This window comes from Cynocephalus volans, chromosome X (assembly GCF_027409185.1).
Source record: "Cynocephalus volans isolate mCynVol1 chromosome X, mCynVol1.pri, whole genome shotgun sequence".
NCBI classification, from domain to species: Eukaryota; Metazoa; Chordata; class Mammalia; order Dermoptera; family Cynocephalidae; genus Cynocephalus; species Cynocephalus volans.
In genome coordinates this window covers 114,458,178-114,476,285 of record NC_084478.1, presented here as the reverse complement: position 1 = coordinate 114,476,285, position 18,108 = coordinate 114,458,178, and the positions used below count along the sequence as shown (strand labels likewise).

Sequence of the window (18,108 nt, the reverse complement as noted above, 5' to 3'; positions counted from 1 at the left end):
CGCGGCGCTGACGGGAAAAGCCAACCCCAATCCGGGCCCCTAGGGCTCCCGAAGGCGCGACAGCCCCGCCACGGAGTCCCTGCGTGCTCCCGTCCCCATCGTCCTCTGGCCCCAGCGGGACCGCACCACCTCACCTGAGGGCTTGAAGACGCCTGAAGGATGCCCCTGGGGTGGAGAGAGCTGCTCACTGCCTTCGTGGTGTGCGTTCCCGCGCAGAAACCCGCACTTACAAGGCCCGGAGCAGGCCCCGCCCGCCCCCGCCCCCGCCCCCACCCCTATCATTGGCCGAGGTGTCCGGGTGAAAGGACGAGTCGACACCAGTTGATGATCCACCGGAGAGGGCTCGTTTATTAGGCGGCACACAAACATATACATAGGGTTTTTAGGGAAAGCTGATTGGCTTAAGATACAGTCCCTACTTAGCATACCGCATGGGGCTTGGGGGGTGAGCTGATTGGTGTACGATTCGCGCCGGTAGGAAGGAGAATACGGAAGGAAAGGGCAACCAGCGCCATGATGGGGTGTGGCCGAGAAGGACTTATGTGATCAGGGTGTGATCCCTTGGGGCATTTGGGTTCTTACACCGGGCCTCATTTCCCAGCCCCTACCTCCGCTTTAGCCTTGCAGGCCCGTTCCCCCATGTCTTCCCTCTACTTAGGACCTCACCCCAGGAACAGGGGCTTCATGATGTCCTAGCCGACCTCACCTTCCCAGACCCCATCACGGCCCTCTCTGATTGGCTCAGGGACCGCGGGCTCACATTCCTTGCCTCTCCCACTGCTTTAGGCCCGAGGGTCCTTATTCCTTTCATCCCGAGTACACTCACTCCTCCAAGATAATAGGGGCCTCTACCAGAAGCAGGCACATTTTGCCCAGTTACCTTTGAAGGTCTGGAACTCTGAGATCCAAGCCAGATGAGCTGTAGTCAAGCTCGCACAACTGTTTATAGCCATCGGACCCTAAGTAGGCCATGATGACCAAACAGTGGTATGGAAGCGTTGCTCAGCGCTGCCTGTTCTCATCCTTGCCCGGGTCATGGAGGAGGTGAGCGTGGGTGGTTCAGAGTCATTCACTCCCTCAGCTGGACGTCTCTACGACAATGGGGCTCTCCTGGGCCAAAGCCACATTTTCAACTTTCTCAGCCACTGAACAAGAGAACAGTCAGTTGATAATAACCACAGGAGAATCTACTAAGGCTATCCGTCTTTATATCTCCAATCCCTAGCACTTTGTTTGGCCCACAAGTGACCCTCGATGTAGACATGTCCGTAGATTAAAGTAACATAATAAATGCGTGATTTAGAGTCAGAAATTAACCCTGATATCTATGTATAGTCGATTTTCAGTACAGGTTCCAAGACCATTCAGTGGGGGAAAAGAATAATCCCTGTCACAAATGGTGCTGTGACAACTGGATATCCACATGCAAAAGAGTGAACTTGGACTTCTATCTCACACCATGTATAAAAATTCATTCAAAATGGATGACAGATCTAAGGGCTGACACTTAAAAACTCTTAGAAAAATCACATCAAGGTACACCTCCATGACCAGGCCCTGGCAAGCATCACTCTCCTGTCGCAGGAAGAGGCGGACAGCCTGAGTGAGGGCCAGCTCCTCCATGGCCGGTGGAAGAGCGCCTGCTGGAAGCGTGCTACCGCCAGCTGGCAAAAGGCCACATAGACAGCCACTCCTGGGCGCAGCCCCGGGACACCTGCCACGGTCCTGTCGCCCTGGTGATACGCAGAGAGCGGCATCTGAGGCGGGGCCTGGCCTGACCGCGCTGTTGCTAGGCTACAGCTTGCGTATCCCGGTAGCTAAGGGCGTCTCCCAGCCTCTCCCTCTGAACAAGGCCAAAACTAAACTCTTGACCCCCTGTGACCCCAGTTCCGCCTTTGGGGATTTCTGCATTGTTCCCACCCATCAATCACTCCTCTCTCTGGCAGTCAACGTCCCTGCCCCACTTGAGCCCTTGACTTGAGCTCCCATGCCACCTGAGGCTCCGTCCCCCTCCATAACATAACCCCTTTTGACATTCATCCTACCAGGACACCTCAGTCTTGGCCTTGAGCTCCACCCCAATGAACACCATCGTTCCGGTGACTAGCTCAGGGTCCACGTGGCAGCCTCCTGTGCCCCCGCCCCAGACAGCACCTCCCACACGGGGACACCAACCCCCATTGTCACCACGAGTGTCTGCTCCCCTGTGCCCTCCCTGTTCCCTGACCCTCGCCACTCCCTGCCCGTCCGTCCAACATTGGGTGTCTCACACCCCACTCTGACACAAAATTTATAGAGCAAGCCTGTGGGTACTTTCAAACACTTTAATGACACAAGGCGCTGAAGGCACAAGACAGGCCAGGGCTGTCCCGGCTGGCTGTGACGGAAGGGGCTGGCGCCGGGCTAGCAGGAGTAGACGGAGGATCGGTGGGCTGGTGAGGCCCCCTGGGTGCCAGGCGTCCACAGCTAGGCTGGGGCCACCTGGGAGATGGTTGTAGTCACGAAGAAGCCACTGAGCAGCGCGTTGCTGTGCACGGCCACGTCCAACAGCTCCAAGGTGATGCATCTCCTGCTGCTCCTCCGGGCCTCGTCGCTCGCCAGCTCCAAGACCTTGGCCGTCACGTACTCGACGATGGCACCTAGAAAGACCGGCGCACACGAACTCGGGCACTGGGCGTAGTGGCCCTCCCGCAGGAGGCGCTCCGGGTGGCTCACGGAGAATGTCAGCTCGGCTCGGTGGGCTCGAGAGCGGCGGCACGGCACCTATTGAGACCGGACGACCGTGGACGGCTCGTCCTCCTGCTCGGCATGCCGGGCCTTGGAGACGACCGATCAATCTGCGAGGTCTGGCTCGACTGGATGCCTCTCAAGATGTCGGTACTTGGCCCGTACTCCGTAACCTAGCTACCGCGACCCGGCCCCTCATTGGTCCGGAACAGGCTCATGGCCGCGCACGCTGGTGACGTCACTGCCCTCCAGTTGACCCCGAGGGAGCGGGCCTGGGCCTACAAACGGCCGGCCAGGGCAGGTGCAAGGCACCCGCACGCTCTCGCCCCTGGGCCCTCCCTCTGTGGCAGCGCTCGCCTTCTGTAGGACCCGAGCATCGCAGGCAAGATAAAGAAAGAGGGGTGGGGGACGGGTACGACATGGTGTCAAGTACATTCGTGATGTCGTGGAACAATCACAACCGTCTGCTTCCAAAGCATTTTCACCACCCCGCCAAGAAACCCCTGTACCCGTTAAGCACTCACTCCCCATGCTCGTCGTCCCCCCACCCCCGAGCACACACATACACACGCTCCCAATAAATAGCTCTTGGCAACCACTTATCTGCTTTCTGTCGACAGAGGTTTCCCCCATGTGGAGCTCTCCCTCCCATGGAACCCAACGCATGGCCTTCTGTGTCTCGCGGCTTTCACATAGTGTAATGTTTTCCTCATGGTACATCTACGTGGTAGCGTGAATCGGTACTTGCTTCCTTCCTTTTCACAGCTGAATAATAATCCATGGTATGGATGGACGACGTTTAGTTTATTTGTCCATTGATGGGCATTTGGGTTGTTTCCCCCTTTTGGCTATTGAGAATAGGGCACCTCTGAACGTTCATGTAGGAATCTTTGTTTGAACACCTGTTTCCATTTTCGAGAGACTACATCTAGTGCTATCCCTCCCTCTTCCAGGTCAGTGCTTCAGGGTCCATTAGCTGTATCTTCGGTCCCTGCAGATCTTCCAGAGGCCCCACCCAGACCACAGGGCTGCTAAGAATGTTCCCACAAACGTCTCCTTGTGTTCAGGCCACTAGGTAGTGTACCCAGCAATGGAACTGCTGCTGTCAGCAGTGTGTGCATCCTGCGCATTAATTAGTATTGCCAGATTGCTCTCCAAGATGGTCAGACCAATTTGTCCTCCTAATACCAGAGTGTGAGTCCCCACTAGTCACCAACATTTGATGCGGTCTGACCTTTTTAATTCTCACTGCTCCGACGGTGTGAAATAGTATGTCACTGTGGTTGTAGTAGGCATTTTCCAGGAGACTTGAGCGAGGTGGCACCTCTCCAATCGTGCTTCTTGTTGTTCTTTGTGATCGTTTGTGCTTGGTCTTCCGTAAAATGCCTGATCAAGGCTTCCTTCTTTTTAGTCTTTTTAATCAGCACGTGGGCCATAAAATCCTGTCTCAGTAGCACTCACGCATGCCCCACAAATTTTATTCTCACGCATCAATAAATATTTTTCACTCCCTGTAATGATTTCTCCTTTGGCCCATTATTTCTTTAGAGTGATTTGTGTCATCCCAAACATTTGGTTTTGACAACATGGTTTGTCATTGATTCTTAAATGTACTGTAGTCAGAGAATGTGACATGTATTTGATACTTCTGGAATCTTGCTTGATCGCCGAGTACATGTTCTATGTGCATAAATATACATCAGGTGGATAAAACACATTCTCTAATTTCCGGGTTCATATTATCGCATTACTCCATTTCGTCAAGCAAGCTTGGTAGGTGTTTTATTTCTAAGTCCTTGTTACGTTTCGGCCACTTGCTTACAGGTGGCTGCAAATGTCTATATTTGGTGGTGACCTTCGCTACTCCTTATTGTCATTCAGTCAAGTGTTGACTTAAATAGTTTGAAGCTACCCTACCCAGTATAGGTCATCTTAAATTTATAATACCTCCCACATGAATTGAACATTTTATCCCAGAGGGACTATCTTTATCCTCAAGGAATCTCCGTTGACTTCAAGTCTATTTTTGCAATATGATATAGCTATGACAGCTTTCTTCAGCAAAGACCTGACTTAACGCTTATTCCACCATTAAAAAAAAAAATTGGTGGGTTATTTTCTCTTCTTAATATTTTTTCTCGCTACGTTGGTACTCGTAATGTGTTATTTAAGCAGTAAAGGCACTTCCCGTAGCTTGTCTACGTAGTAAACCACACCACTGGATCCTAGATGTTCACTCAGTAAGTGCCCTTTTTCCTCACGCCCCTCCTGAAGTGAGTAATCAGATGCACTTGATTCCACTTAGGATCTTGAACCTCAAACCCCACTTTTCTTCTCTCTTTCTCAAATTTCATTAATATCGCTAGAGTGAGCAGGACCAAAGCCATGTTGGGACCTAAAACCACATGGGCTGTAAAAGAATGTAAAAGGACACAGTTTTTCCTTGGTAAGCATTTATTGGGGTTCCCTCCTTTCCCACAGTTATGTGATCTGTTGAACCGTGGTTATGGGGCAAGATGACAGTATTTACGTGGATGTAAAGTTGTTTTCCAGTCGGCCTGTGGCTGCAGACTTGCACGTACTTTTCAGACCCTGGGAAACCAAGGAAGACATCAGTAAAGCTATGGTGATTCCACTCTTCCAGCAGGACTCTGAGAAAACAGCAATGGCAAGAGGAGAATCCAGACAGAGTCTTGTTGAGAACAGGGACACAGGTCTGGGGGATGAGGCCATCATCTCCTTGATCCCATAGATGGAGGCCGCTTTCTCCATTCTAGATGGCTAGTGCCACCTCTTCTGTAACAAACCAGGCTGGGGAAGAGGTCCCCACTGCCCAGGGCTGAGAGTTTCATGCTGCTATCCCAGAGGGTCCAGAGGGCAGAGCAATGATTAAAGAGGACTGTTTTCAATCCCTTAAATCTAATGGAATTAGCCCTACTATGGTGCAAACCTGCTTAGGGCCCATAAACTCTAGTTTTCTTCTGATTTCTCACATTTGGAATGGTAATGTCTATTCTATGCCTGTCCCGCTACTGTTTTTGGAAACTGGTAATTTGCTGTCTGTTTTCGCAGGTTCAGGGATAAGGATAAATTCTGCCTCAGCATCAGTCACAACTGGAGTCTCACCCGTAGCAGATATATAAGATTTGTAGATGAGATTTTGGACTTAAAGTTGAACTGCAATGGGTTAAGATTTGGGGGCTGTAGGGAAGGTGTGAATGTATTTTTCATGGAAGTACCTTAATTTTTTGGAGGGGCAGAAAGCTTAATATTCTTTATTGAATTGTACCCTCTCAAAATTCTTGTGTTGACCTTGTGACCCCCCAGTACTTCAGGAGGTGACCCTATTTTGGAGATAGTCTCTATAGAGGTAACTGTGTTTAAAGTGAAGTCGTGAGGGTCGGTCCTAACCCAATATGACTGGTGTGCTTATGAAGAGGGGCTATTTGGCATCCAGAACTGTGAGATGATAAATATATATTTTTTAAGTCACCGAGACTCTCGAATTTATTTACGACAGCTTTAGAAACTAATATAATATCTGTAAATCAACATGATTAAAAGCATAAAACCATTCAAACAAAACAACAAACAGCAGTCAAGGACTCAGACCTATTTAATGACACAATTCCCCTCAACTGCAAGTCCAAACATTTCAGGAGGCTTCTAATTGGTTCAGCCTGGGACACCTCATCCAACAGGTCCCTCCCATCATCCCCATTGCACATAGACGCAAAACATGATGTTTTACCTTTCTAAAAAAAGAAAATGTATATATATTTCCACACACATTATATTGCCTGGCAATGAACAGAATTGGTAAAATCTGAATGAATTAAACTAGTAACTTCAGTTTCTAAAGAAGGTGGATTAGATATTGTTTCTTGACATTTTTGACTCAGTTATTTCTCTCCTGTGTTTCAGTCCTCAAATATATATCCACAGTCACACACACAAACACACACACACACACACACATAGTATATATACACACACACACAAACACACATATACACATACACATATACATATGTGTCTGTATACATGTAAAAATGAATATATATGTGTGTACATACAAATATATACATATACATATATATATATATATATATATTTATATATACATTTGTTTTTTTTTTAATTTCTGGCCGGTGCTGGAATCCTCAAACTCATGGAGAATAAATAACGAACTGTAAGCATCCATATGGGGAACATAGTAGGAGCAGGACAAACATCCTGCATCAAACGTTTTTCGGCATTCTCAGTATTATGGAGTACATACAGAAACACAAAGGAGGACCCAACCGATCACAGAAATAACTAAGGAGAAAATTTCAAGAAGCAATACCTATCCCTAGGCTTTCTAGAAACTGAAGTTACTATTTTAACTCGTTCAGTTTTATCCAGTTATGTTCCTCTCCAGTCTATAATCTTTGGGTTTAGAAAGCACAAACCTTCATGACTTGCATTTATGCATAATAGGGATGATGGAAGGTCCAATCAGAGCAGCTCAAGCCCCAGTCTGTTCTCAGTCAGGCAATGAGGAACCTGTAGCCACGGAGTCATAGCCACCGGCTCACCATGGAACCGGGTTTCCCAAGAGAGCCAATCAAAATTTTCCTGGACTCTTCAGCCTTGGAGTTGAGGTGGAAGCAGCTCCTGATGAAATGGGTGTGATTCTTTGCCTGAGGGCTCATTTACTGTGAATTGTACTGTATGGTTGTTTATTGTCTTTTCTTTCTTTCTTTCTTTCTTTCTTTCTTTCTTTCTTTCTTTCTTTCTTTCTTTCTTTCTTTCTTTCTTTCTTTCTTTCTTTCTTTCTTTCTTTCTTTCTTTCTTTCTTTCTTTCTTTCTTTCTTTCTTTTCTTTCTTTCTGTGACAAGTTCCTTGATGACCTCCATTTCTCTAATTCTTCTTCATTCTGTACTGGTTCCGTATTTGGGGTTCATTTTTCCACAAATACATTTAAGGAATAAATTTTCTCGAACTGTCCGATTTTTGAAAAGCACGTGATTTTAAACTATTTCTTGACTGTCTCTTACCTTTTGGGTGACTTACTGCAAAATTAGACCAATACCTTTTTTCTCTTTCAATCAAGGGCTGTTCTATGTATTCAGCAATGCTAGAATGTAGGGTACTTTTTCGGATCTAAGTATCATTAGGAGTGTGACTACAAACCTGGTAAATGCTGAATTTTCTTATGTAGGTCTAAATACCACAGTTGTGTTTGATTTCACTCTTTACAAACGGTAGTTTTTTACTCCGTTATCCTGATTCATTGAGGGTTTCGATCAGAACCGGAGGCGGGAGGTGGACCGACACATCTCCACGTCCAGGAGCCCTCTGCTGGCCGTGCCACGGCCTTCCTGTGTGGGTTCTCTTGCTGTGAATTTCTGTATGGGACCAGACAGGCAGCTTGCAGGGCTCCAGACGCTCACTGTGATTGGTGGAGGGACCGCCAGCAGGAGGACCGTGCAGTCCCAGCGCACTCCGCTAGGCTCACTCACGCGCTCCCTGTGTGCCCTGACACCCAGTCAGAAGTCGAGGTCACGCATGACGTGAGGCAAGGCAGCGACTATAAAAAGGGCTCCCCGCCTGGCAGCAGCGCCATCGTCGGTGCCTCCTAGCTCTTGGGGGTTGCCTGAGGGATGGCGGAGCCTGCCTCTGCCCCGTCTCCGGAGGAAGGTGTCAGCACCCAGGCGCCTGAGAAGGGCGCTCCGACGGCCCTGAAACAGAAGAAGCCCAGGCGCCATCGCCGCCGCAGCCGCCGTCACACCCGCTGCCGCCGCGGCCGCCGCGGCGAGGACAGTTTCGCCACCTATTTCCCCAGGGTTCTGAAGCTGGTCCACGACGGCCTCAGCCTGTCCCAGCAGGCCGTGAACGTCATGGACTCGTGCATTAGCGACCTCTTCGAGCGCCTCGCCGAAGAGGCCGGCCGCCTGGCCCGTTACAACCAGCGCTGCACCCTCACCTCACAGGACATCCAGGCCGCCGTGCACCTGCTGCTGACCGGGGAGCTCCGCAAGCATGCCGTGACCGAGGGCACCAGGGCTGTGCTCAGGTTCACCATGAGCACATGAGCCGCCTCCTGCCCCCGGGCACGGCCCCCCAAAGGCTCTTTTCAGAGCCGCCTCAGATGACCCGAAAGACCTGTAACCACTTAATTTATCTTGCTATTTGTGGCTTCCTCAAAATCCGAGTAAATTTTCTGTTCTTCTGTTGCTTTTTGTTCTGTGTGGCCTAAAATAATTTTCTAGAGTTTTCCGTGAGTACTGATCTCCTACATATCCTCTAAGGAAAAGTGATTTTAAGAAATCAACACGATTAGGAAATGATGACTGCGCTATGGGTGTTTGTGGTTTCCGTTTGGAAATTCAGAAATCAAGTAGAAACATCAGCAAAGCACCAAAATGACGTTGGGAATTGTAGACAGGGAACAAAATGGGACTGACACAGATGAAATGTCTGTGGGACAAGGGACGACTGGGTTTGAGGACTAGAAGGGAACAGAACGCATGACTACTTTCTTCAGTAGTTGATGGACGAAAATGTGGCACCTCCTGGTGCGGTTTGCAGAGAAAACCAACTGAAGGGAAGAGTCAGCGCTTACGTAATTGACAAACTGTTGATATTCATTACATATAGAAATTATAATTTTGCTATGTTGGATTAAATAAAATATATTATTAAAACTTTAAAATAAATAACACATCCTAAGCATCTATATGCGGAATAGAGTATTAACAGGACGATAACACTCCAGTCAACCTTTTTTTCCGCATTAACTTTATTACTTAGCCCATTAGAAACACACGTGAGGAAACAAAACACAGCATAGAAAAAATTAAATCCAAGAGTTCCACAACAGTACTTATTCCTAGGCTTTCTAGAAACTGAAGTCACTACTTTACTAGTAACTAGCAACTAGTTCCTAGCAGCTAATTACTACGAACTGGTGACTAGCGCTCCTGGACGTCAAGGGACCTGGCTGCCCATCCCCTACATCCAGTCCTTATTTAAAACCCTCAATGAATCTGGAACAAAAAGTGGAAAAGCCCAGGTTTTCATAGTGAAAACTAACCGATAGGGGATATTTTTAAATATGCAACCTGTGTAAAGTGTAAAATAAATCTATTCAAAACTCTTAGATGCTGAAAAGGAGAGCACATTTTAGAACTGGTGACTACATATTAGAGCTCCTCTGTAAAAAAAAAAACTTTTTCTAAATGCTTTCAAATTTACTTTTCAATGAAAACTCCTAACAGAGGAAAAGGGAATCGATTATGTGGCAATGTTTTAAAATCAAAAGATTCTGTGGTAATTTAATTCAATCACAGGACTTCCATACACATGTGCACATATAAATTACAGAAATCGATCCAATTATATGATATACAAACTCGAGCGTTATGTATAATAAAAACAATGAAGGACAGTTATATTAGTGTTGACAATGTAGTTCACAGTAAAGAATGCTGAGAAGCCAGCAGCAAGCCACCTGCCACCTGACAGAAAACTACCCACTGCAGGGAGAGGAGCAAATGGGAACAAGGAGGTCAAGGGGTACAAATCAGGAATTGGGCCAATGAATACGTCTGGAGATCCAAAGTACAGCAGGACGACTATTGTTAATAATGTTGTGTTTGATTCTGAAACTTTACCAAGACAGTAGATTTTAGATTCTCTTAGCATACAAGGGTAGAAGGTGATGAAGATGGTCATTTGTTTGACTGTAGTAATCTCTTCACTATGTATATGCGTACGAGCCAGAGCCATCGTGTCGTACACTTTAACTATAAGGAAGAAAGAAATAAAAAAAGGAAGACTAATACACATTGGCAGCACGCCCCCTGACCCCTGCCCTCAAACTGCCACGGGCACACCTTCGGAGGGCTCCAGGATTTACGGGCCGACTGGGGTGGCTCTGAAAACAGCCTTCGGGGGCGATGCTCGGGGGCGGGAGGCAGCTCAGGTGCTCATGGGGAACCTGAGCTTGGCCTTGGTGACCTCGGACATGGCGTGCTTGGCGACTGTGCCAGCATTGTGCTAAGCACTTGACGGGGAGTACCTCAACTACTTTTCACCACATCCCCTTGAAGGAAACAGTGTTATCATCTCCATTTCTATGGATGAAGAAACTGAACCACAATAGATTGTCACTTGCCCGAGATCATACCGGTTGAAACTTCCCAAGGCAAGGTTCAAACATATTCCTATGCATTTGAGAGACGAAGGGCAAGATATTTTTCTCAGGTGTGAATATGCGATGGTTACATTCTAGGGCATTCCTAAAACTCACTTGCCTGTGCAGTTTCTTGAGAATTTTAAGTGATGACACTAAATGAGGTTTTTGACCCTTTGCAAAGATGAAGTCGTCGTGACATACGATTTGGCTGATTTTTGTCTTTGGATTAACTTGCAGCATATATATTATGGCTTTCCAGCTTTTTGCCATTTTCTGTTCTTTGCAATTAAGGACATGTCGGCCTATGTACACTGACAGGATACAGGTGTCAAAGCATGGACCAGGTATTTTCAAAAGATGTAGACATGCATAAGAAAATCCACTTAACTCCAGGCTTTTCTTTTTTCCCGTAAATGTAACTGCTACAAGAAGACCTTCGGATGGTTGGTTTTGCAAATAATAAATGGATTCAGGGCTCTGAAACCTCAATCCCGGATGCTTGGGAAAAAAACCTCCCTCTGCTTGGAAAGACAAGTGAACCTAGTCACTCACTACAAGATTAGGCCCATGTGATTTACTTGAGAAATGCAGGGCAAAACTACTTCCAGTGAGCAATCGTTCTTCCCGTCTTATTTCTGTAGGAGCGTTCACTTAGAAACTATGTGACTTCCCCTCCCACCACATACCTCTCACTTGCTCCCACTCAGTTTATCATTTACACTGCCCTGGGAGGAATCAATCCTTTAAAAAAAAAATGACGGTTACCAGGTGCAACTAAAAACTGGGAGTTTTCGTCCCATCCCCAGCTCACCTGACATGCTTTCCTTTAGGCATCTGAAATGGGCCTAATCTTGAGCTGGATTAGTGTGCTAATGCACACGTTACTGAGTCTGTCGTGGACGTACAGCATCTTTATCAAGCTGCAAATGGCAAACTGAAAGGAGAGCAAATGGGCTGGATGACAGAATCGGGATCCAGGGACCTGATAATGGCTAAACTTGTGTCCGTCCATCTAAAGTGCAACCGTTATGGGTCCCCATCTGTGTAACTTGGGTCCAAATGCTCTGAAAAGGTCAGCTGGAGAAGACTTGGACGTATGGGGGCAGGAAAACAACAGCTGACTTCAAATACTGGAGGATGGATTAACCACGCTGTATGGGTCTCCAGCATGCTCTCCTAGGATTATAGCATAGAAGTTACAGGCAGGCAGGGAAGCGTGTAAGCAGCATGTCAGTGTAAGGGACTGAGTGACTCTACTGGGCAATTGCTTCAGGCAGATGGTAAGGTAGTGATGACCAACATGGTGACCTCCAGGGCTCAAATCTTCTGGTTACCCTAAGCTCTGAGATTGTGTCACCTCAACCACACTTTACCTTAGTTGACCCACCTACTGTTTTGCTTGTGGAAATTTGTGCTAGAGCAGAGAAAACACCTTCCACTTTCTGTAACCCCAGTGAGTATTTAAGGATGTGAGCCCCTAGAAAGAGGGAGGTAAGATAATAGTTGAGGTTGCAAATAGGTATGGACGGTATAATCCCTTATGGTGGGAAGATACCTATAGTAATAGATCACAGAGGGGCCCAGCCCTTGTAGCCTCATTTAACCTTAATGACTTCCTAAAAAGTCTATCTCCGGGTAGAGTCGCATTGAGGGGTAGACCTTCAAAATATGAATTTGGTGTGGTGGGGGTGGGGGAACACCATACGGTCCACAGCACTTATGCTCACCATGAAACCAAAAATGCTTGCTTCAGGAGACAGTAAATTCTGTTCAGTAGAAGAACCAGATCAGAGGTTCAGTGTTACAGGTCATCAGTGGGCATCAGATATCTGAGTTGACGCTCAACTGAAGATGTGATGTGCTCAGTACAGTGCGTGTTAACAAGTGCCTCCCGCGCCCTTTCCATCCAACCCCAAGCTTAGGTGCCCCCTCCCATTCAGTCGGAAAACACTTTCCAGAAGGCAAGACAGCCCAGCTTGAATTTCAGTTCTTTTTCAGCTTGAGTGGGTCACTTCAGACCCTGTGTTTGTCTTTCTTCACTCTGAGATAAGGGGCTTAGTCCACTGCTGAAGAGGTTTTCCTTCAACCGTTTTGTTTGGCGAAAAAGGGTACCCTTGTGTACTTTTCCTTCCTTAGAAGAAATGAAGTCGAGAGCCGCCAGATAATGACTGTATTTATTATTTCATTACTACATTGGAAATAAAAACAAACTGTGAGAAGTTGCAGAAGCATGCAACTTCATGAAGATAATGAAGCAATGGAGGCACCCATTGCAGAAGGTTAAACCTGGCTTATCCTGCTGGGGGTGAAAGGGCTACACACACAAGGGTCAACACTGGTGAGATTATTCGCAACATCTGCCATCTGGAATTTACACACCAACGGCAAGTTTGAAAGCACACTTCAGGAAACTTTGGTTCCACCTGACCTTTTAGCCAGGGAATAGAAATGAGAGGACAGCAGAAGATGCCTAAAATCGCTACAAACACAACGGTTTGCAAAAAACAAGCATAAAACCAAGGCTCTCGGGCAATGTTGAAATTTCCTCTTGGGAGGAGATCCCGTTTTACGATGTCTGAGCACACTGTTTCTCCTGCTGGATCACTGAGGGGAAAAAAAAAAAACAAAACAAAATATATATATATCACTAAGAGTATTTTCCTAAGATTTAATTCAGTTTCTTACAGAACAGCTTTAGGTAAGTCATGGAAGGCTGCCATACATGCTTTTAATTGAGAATGCTAAGGCACTAACCACAAATGCTCACAGCGGGGTGCATGTGTGCACGTGTGTGCATGTTTACCACTCGAACATTCATTAGAATCTACTTCAATTGCAGTTTTTTTGGTTTTTGCTTTCATTCGAGAGGCAGATTTGTGTTGTTGACAGTTTTTCGATAGATTATTTGAGACCGAGGAGGAAGTGAAGCATTTTGCTCACGTTTATCTCTGACGATACCATTTGGAAGTTATACACTTTGAGATAATTTTCACTAATTTCGGAACTCTCAAATAACGCACACATGACAGAAAATGCCCCTCAGCTGTTGTGAATATGCTTGGAGTTTCTCCAGCTGTCTGTTACTCTGGAGGGCAAAACTGATCCCTTAAGTCTGGCAGCCTCAAGTGCACCCAAGATCGAAACTCGTTCTGCATCCCTATCTTGTCATCAGATTGGAGAAGGCCCAGACCGCAGAGCTGGCATGGTTCTTTAGGCATGAGATAATGGACTCAAATTTCTAGATGCAGAAAAATGCCAAATAACTAAAAGTAGACAGAAGTAAGGTTTTTCTAGTGCTAAGTCCAATGTTTAAGATTGGTTTCAATGTGTGTTTTAGTAATTTTCCAACAGGGAAGTGGTTTTTACTTCCCCATTACTACTAGGGCCTATCATGTGCGAACCATTTATATAATCCAAAGAAGGAGACAACTCTTTGATAGTTGTCATGGCTGCATAAAATAAAATGGTACTCTAATAATTACTTCCTCGATAGTAAAAATTACTAGAAGATAGGTTTATTCACTGAAGATACCAACTTTCACCATTGTCTGTCTCAGCTAGAAACCCTCCATGACTTACTTTCCTTTGAGGGAAGAGTATTTTTTTCCTCGGTATGAGTTTTCTTCAGTTTTGACTTGTCAAACTTCTCCACCTCCGACAAGTCTGGCTTATCACTCATCTTGACTAAAAGAAAGACCGAAAACAATTTCTTTTAAGAAACTTCCCTGGCAGAACTATCGTCAGACAAAGTAGTAACAGTCATAAATGTTCAAACGTAATAGTCATGTATATTTTACCTACTGATCTTCCACAGGAAAACACCAGCGCATCTTAGAAGAATTCTATTTTCATTACTTTGAAATTCACTTCAATACCCCTATTCTGATAAGCAGAAAATGCCCTTAGATCAGGATACACTAGAAACCAAGACGCTCTAGAAACCCGGAGCCAACATGTCCGACTCTTTTAAAATCACAGCAAAGGTACAATGGAGGTAAGAGAAGCACAGGAACAATTAGGGGTCGAAGAATATAATAAAAACTTGGTTCAACCAGTCAATGATTTTCTAATAGATGACAGCACTATCTAAGAATCTTCGCTGTCTGTTCAATTACCGGGGGGTGGGGGGGGGTGTGGGGTGGCGACGGCATTTTTCTTGGAGGATGGGGAGCAGCACACAAAAAGGGGTGGCCAAAGTTGTACTAATTTCTTTCCATTTTAAATGCCCCCAAACAGTAGATTAAGGTGCTGCAATAAGAGAGGGGAGAGGATTTAATCCGGTCGTAACTGGTTACTCGTCTTATACTAGCCCCTTGTGGCAGCGGTTTGTAAACACTGTAAGAAGGGGCAGCTAATTAGGATCAGACTCACGACTTCAGCAGAATGGGATACGCTAAATACACAGAGTCTTATTTCACCACGTTTTCTCTGTCAAGGGCGAGGCAAGGAGACAAGGCTCAGAAGAGTCTTGCTGTGGACCTGATGAAATGCCTTGCGGCGGCCTCTGAACATTCTAGGTTCGTCCAGAACAAAGAATAAGAGACCCCAGAAACCGGAAGGCGGAGCTCTCCTGCTCATGTCTGTTCCCACCCTGGTGGGGCGAGACACGTCTAGCGACCAGAGTAGAACAGACACGCCCCCAAGCGGCCAGTAGTTTCAAACACGTCCCCTCCATTCAGTTGACCTTACCCTATGACCCTCCCGTGCCAAGCGCTCAGAAGCCAACCTCAAAGCTGGGGAAACCGGGACAAACAAATAACAGGGCCGGGCGCACAGGCCACTTTGACAGGAGCATCTTGCTTTCATTGGAAAATAACTGTCATCCTGGTCGGGCGCCCGGCCGAAGGGCCACGGGAGGGGAGGGAGCGAGGGGCCAGGCCCAGAGGGCCCATTCCGGGCGAGCCCTCAACTCCGCTTCGTCCTCGAAGCCTCCGACCTGCACTTCTTCCGCGGACCGGCCGGCCGCTTTGGGGGTCCGCCCCTTGGGCCTTCCAGGGCCCGACCCACGGGAGGGCTCGGCATCTCGCACAGGAGGCGCGCCGAGGGCAGACAAAGGCACGAGTCTCGCCCCGCGGCGCTGACGGGAAAAGCCAACTCCCAATCCGGGCCCCTAGGGCTCCCGAAGGCGCGACAGCCCCGCCACGGAGTCCCTGCGTGCTCCCGTCCCCATCGTCCTCTGGCCCCAGCGGGACCGCACCACCTCACCTGAGGGCTTGAAGACGCCTGAAGGATGCCCCTGGGGTGGAGAGAGCTGCTCACTGCCTTCGTGGTGTGCGTTCCGCGCAGAAACCCGCACTTACAAGGCCCGGAGCAGGCCCCGCCCGCCCCCGCCCCCACCCCTATCATTGGCCGAGGTGTCCGGATGAAAGGACGAGTCGACACCAGTTGATGACCCACCGGAGAGGGCTCGTTTATTAGGCGGCACACAAACATATACATAGGGTTTTTAGGGAAAGCTGATTGGCTTAAGACACAGTCCCTACTTAGCATACTGCATGGGGCTTGGGGGGTGAGCTGATTGGTGTACGATTCGCGCCGGTAGGAAGGAGAATACGGAAGGAAAGGGCAACCAGCGCCATGATGGGGTGTGGCCGAGAAGGACTTATGTGATCAGGGTGTGATCCCTTGGGGCATTTGGGTTCTTACACCGGGCCTCATTTCCCAGCCCCTACCTCCGCTTTAGCCTTGCAGGCCCGTTCCCCCATGTCTTCCCTCTACTTAGGACCTCACCCCAGGAACAGGGGCTTCATGATGTCCTAGCCGACCTCACCTTCCCAGACCCCATCACGGCCCTCTCTGATTGGCTCAGGGACCGCGGGCTCACATTCCTTGCCTCTCCCACTGCTTTAGGCCCGAGGGTCCTTATTCCTTTCATCCCGAGTACACTCACTCCTCCAAGATAATAGGGGCCTCTACCAGAAGCAGGCACATTTTGCCCAGTTACCTTTGAAGGTCTGGAACTCTGAGATCCAAGCCAGATGAGCTGTAGTCAAGCTCACACAACTGTTTATAGCCATCGGACCCTAAGTAGGCCATGATGACCAAACAGTGGTATGGAAGCGTTGCTCAGCGCTGTCTGTTCTAATCCTTGCCCGGGTCATGGAGGAGGTGAGCGTGGGTGGTTCAGAGTCATTCACTCCCACAGCTGGACGTCTCTACGACAATGAGGCTCTCCTGGGCCAAAGCCACATTTTCAACTTTCTCAGCCACTGAACAAGAGAACAGTCAGTTGATAATAACCACAGGAGAATCTACTAAGGCTATCCGTCTTTATATCTCCAATCCCTAGCACTTTGTTTGGCCCACAAGTGACCCTCGATGTAGACATGTCCGTAGATTAAAGTAACATAATAAATGCGTGATTTAGAGTCAGAAATTAACCCTGATATCTGTGTATAGTCGATTTTCAGTACAGGTTCCAAGACCATTCAGTGGGGGAAAAGAATAATCCCTGTCACAAATGGTGCTGTGACAACTGGATATCCACATGCAAAAGAGTGAACTTGGACTTCTATCTCACACCATGTATAAAAATTCATTCAAAATGGATGACAGATCTAAGGGCTGACACTTAAAAACTCTTAGAAAAATCACATCAAGGTACACCTCCATGACCAGGCCCTGGCAAGCATCACTCTCCTGTCGCAGGAAGAGGCGGACAGCCTGAGTGAGGGCCAGCTCCTCCATGGCCGGTGGAAGAGCACCTGCTGGAAGCGTGCTACCGCCAGCTGGCAGCAGGCCACATAGACAGCCACTCCTGGGCGCAGCCCCGGGACACCTGCCACGGTCCTGTCGCCCTGGTGATACGCAGAGAGCGGCATCTGAGGCGGGGCCTGGCCTGACCACGCTGTTGCTAGGCTACAGCTTGCGTATCCCGGTAGCTAAGGGCGTCTCCCAGCCTCTCCCTCTGAACAAGGCCAAAACTAAACTCTTGACCCCCTGTGACCCCAGTTCCGCCTTTGGGGATTTCTGCATTGTTCCCACCCATCAATCACTCCTCTCTCTGGCAGTCAATGTCCCTGCCCCACTTGAGCCCCCATGCCACCTGAGGCTCCGTCCCCCTCCATAACATAACCCCTTTTGACATTCATCCTACCAGGAAACCTCAGTCTTGGCCTTGAGCTCCACCCCAATGAACACCATCGTTCCGGTGACTAGCTCAGGGTCCACGTGGCAGCCTCCTGTGCCCCCGCCCC

General features: G+C 48.0%; 2 protein-coding genes across 2 annotated transcripts; one reads left to right on the top strand and one right to left on the bottom strand.

The window, feature by feature from the left end:
- Nucleotides 1-2,466: 2,466 nt before the first annotated feature.
- LOC134368275 (histone H2A-Bbd type 2/3-like) lies at nt 2,467-2,926 on the bottom strand. The gene is made up of 2 exons (XM_063084825.1): nt 2,882-2,926; nt 2,467-2,763 (listed from the first exon to the last, which is right to left on the bottom strand). The coding sequence occupies exons 1-2, from the start codon at nt 2,924-2,926 to the stop codon at nt 2,467-2,469; spliced, it is 342 nt and encodes a 113-aa protein (XP_062940895.1).
- Nucleotides 2,927-8,375: 5,449 nt separating this feature from the next.
- On the top strand, nt 8,376-8,807 carry LOC134368274 (histone H2B-like). The gene has a single exon (XM_063084824.1). It carries the CDS (start codon nt 8,376-8,378, stop codon nt 8,805-8,807), a length of 432 nt encoding a protein of 143 aa, XP_062940894.1.
- The last annotated feature ends 9,301 nt before the right edge of the window (nt 8,808-18,108 follow it).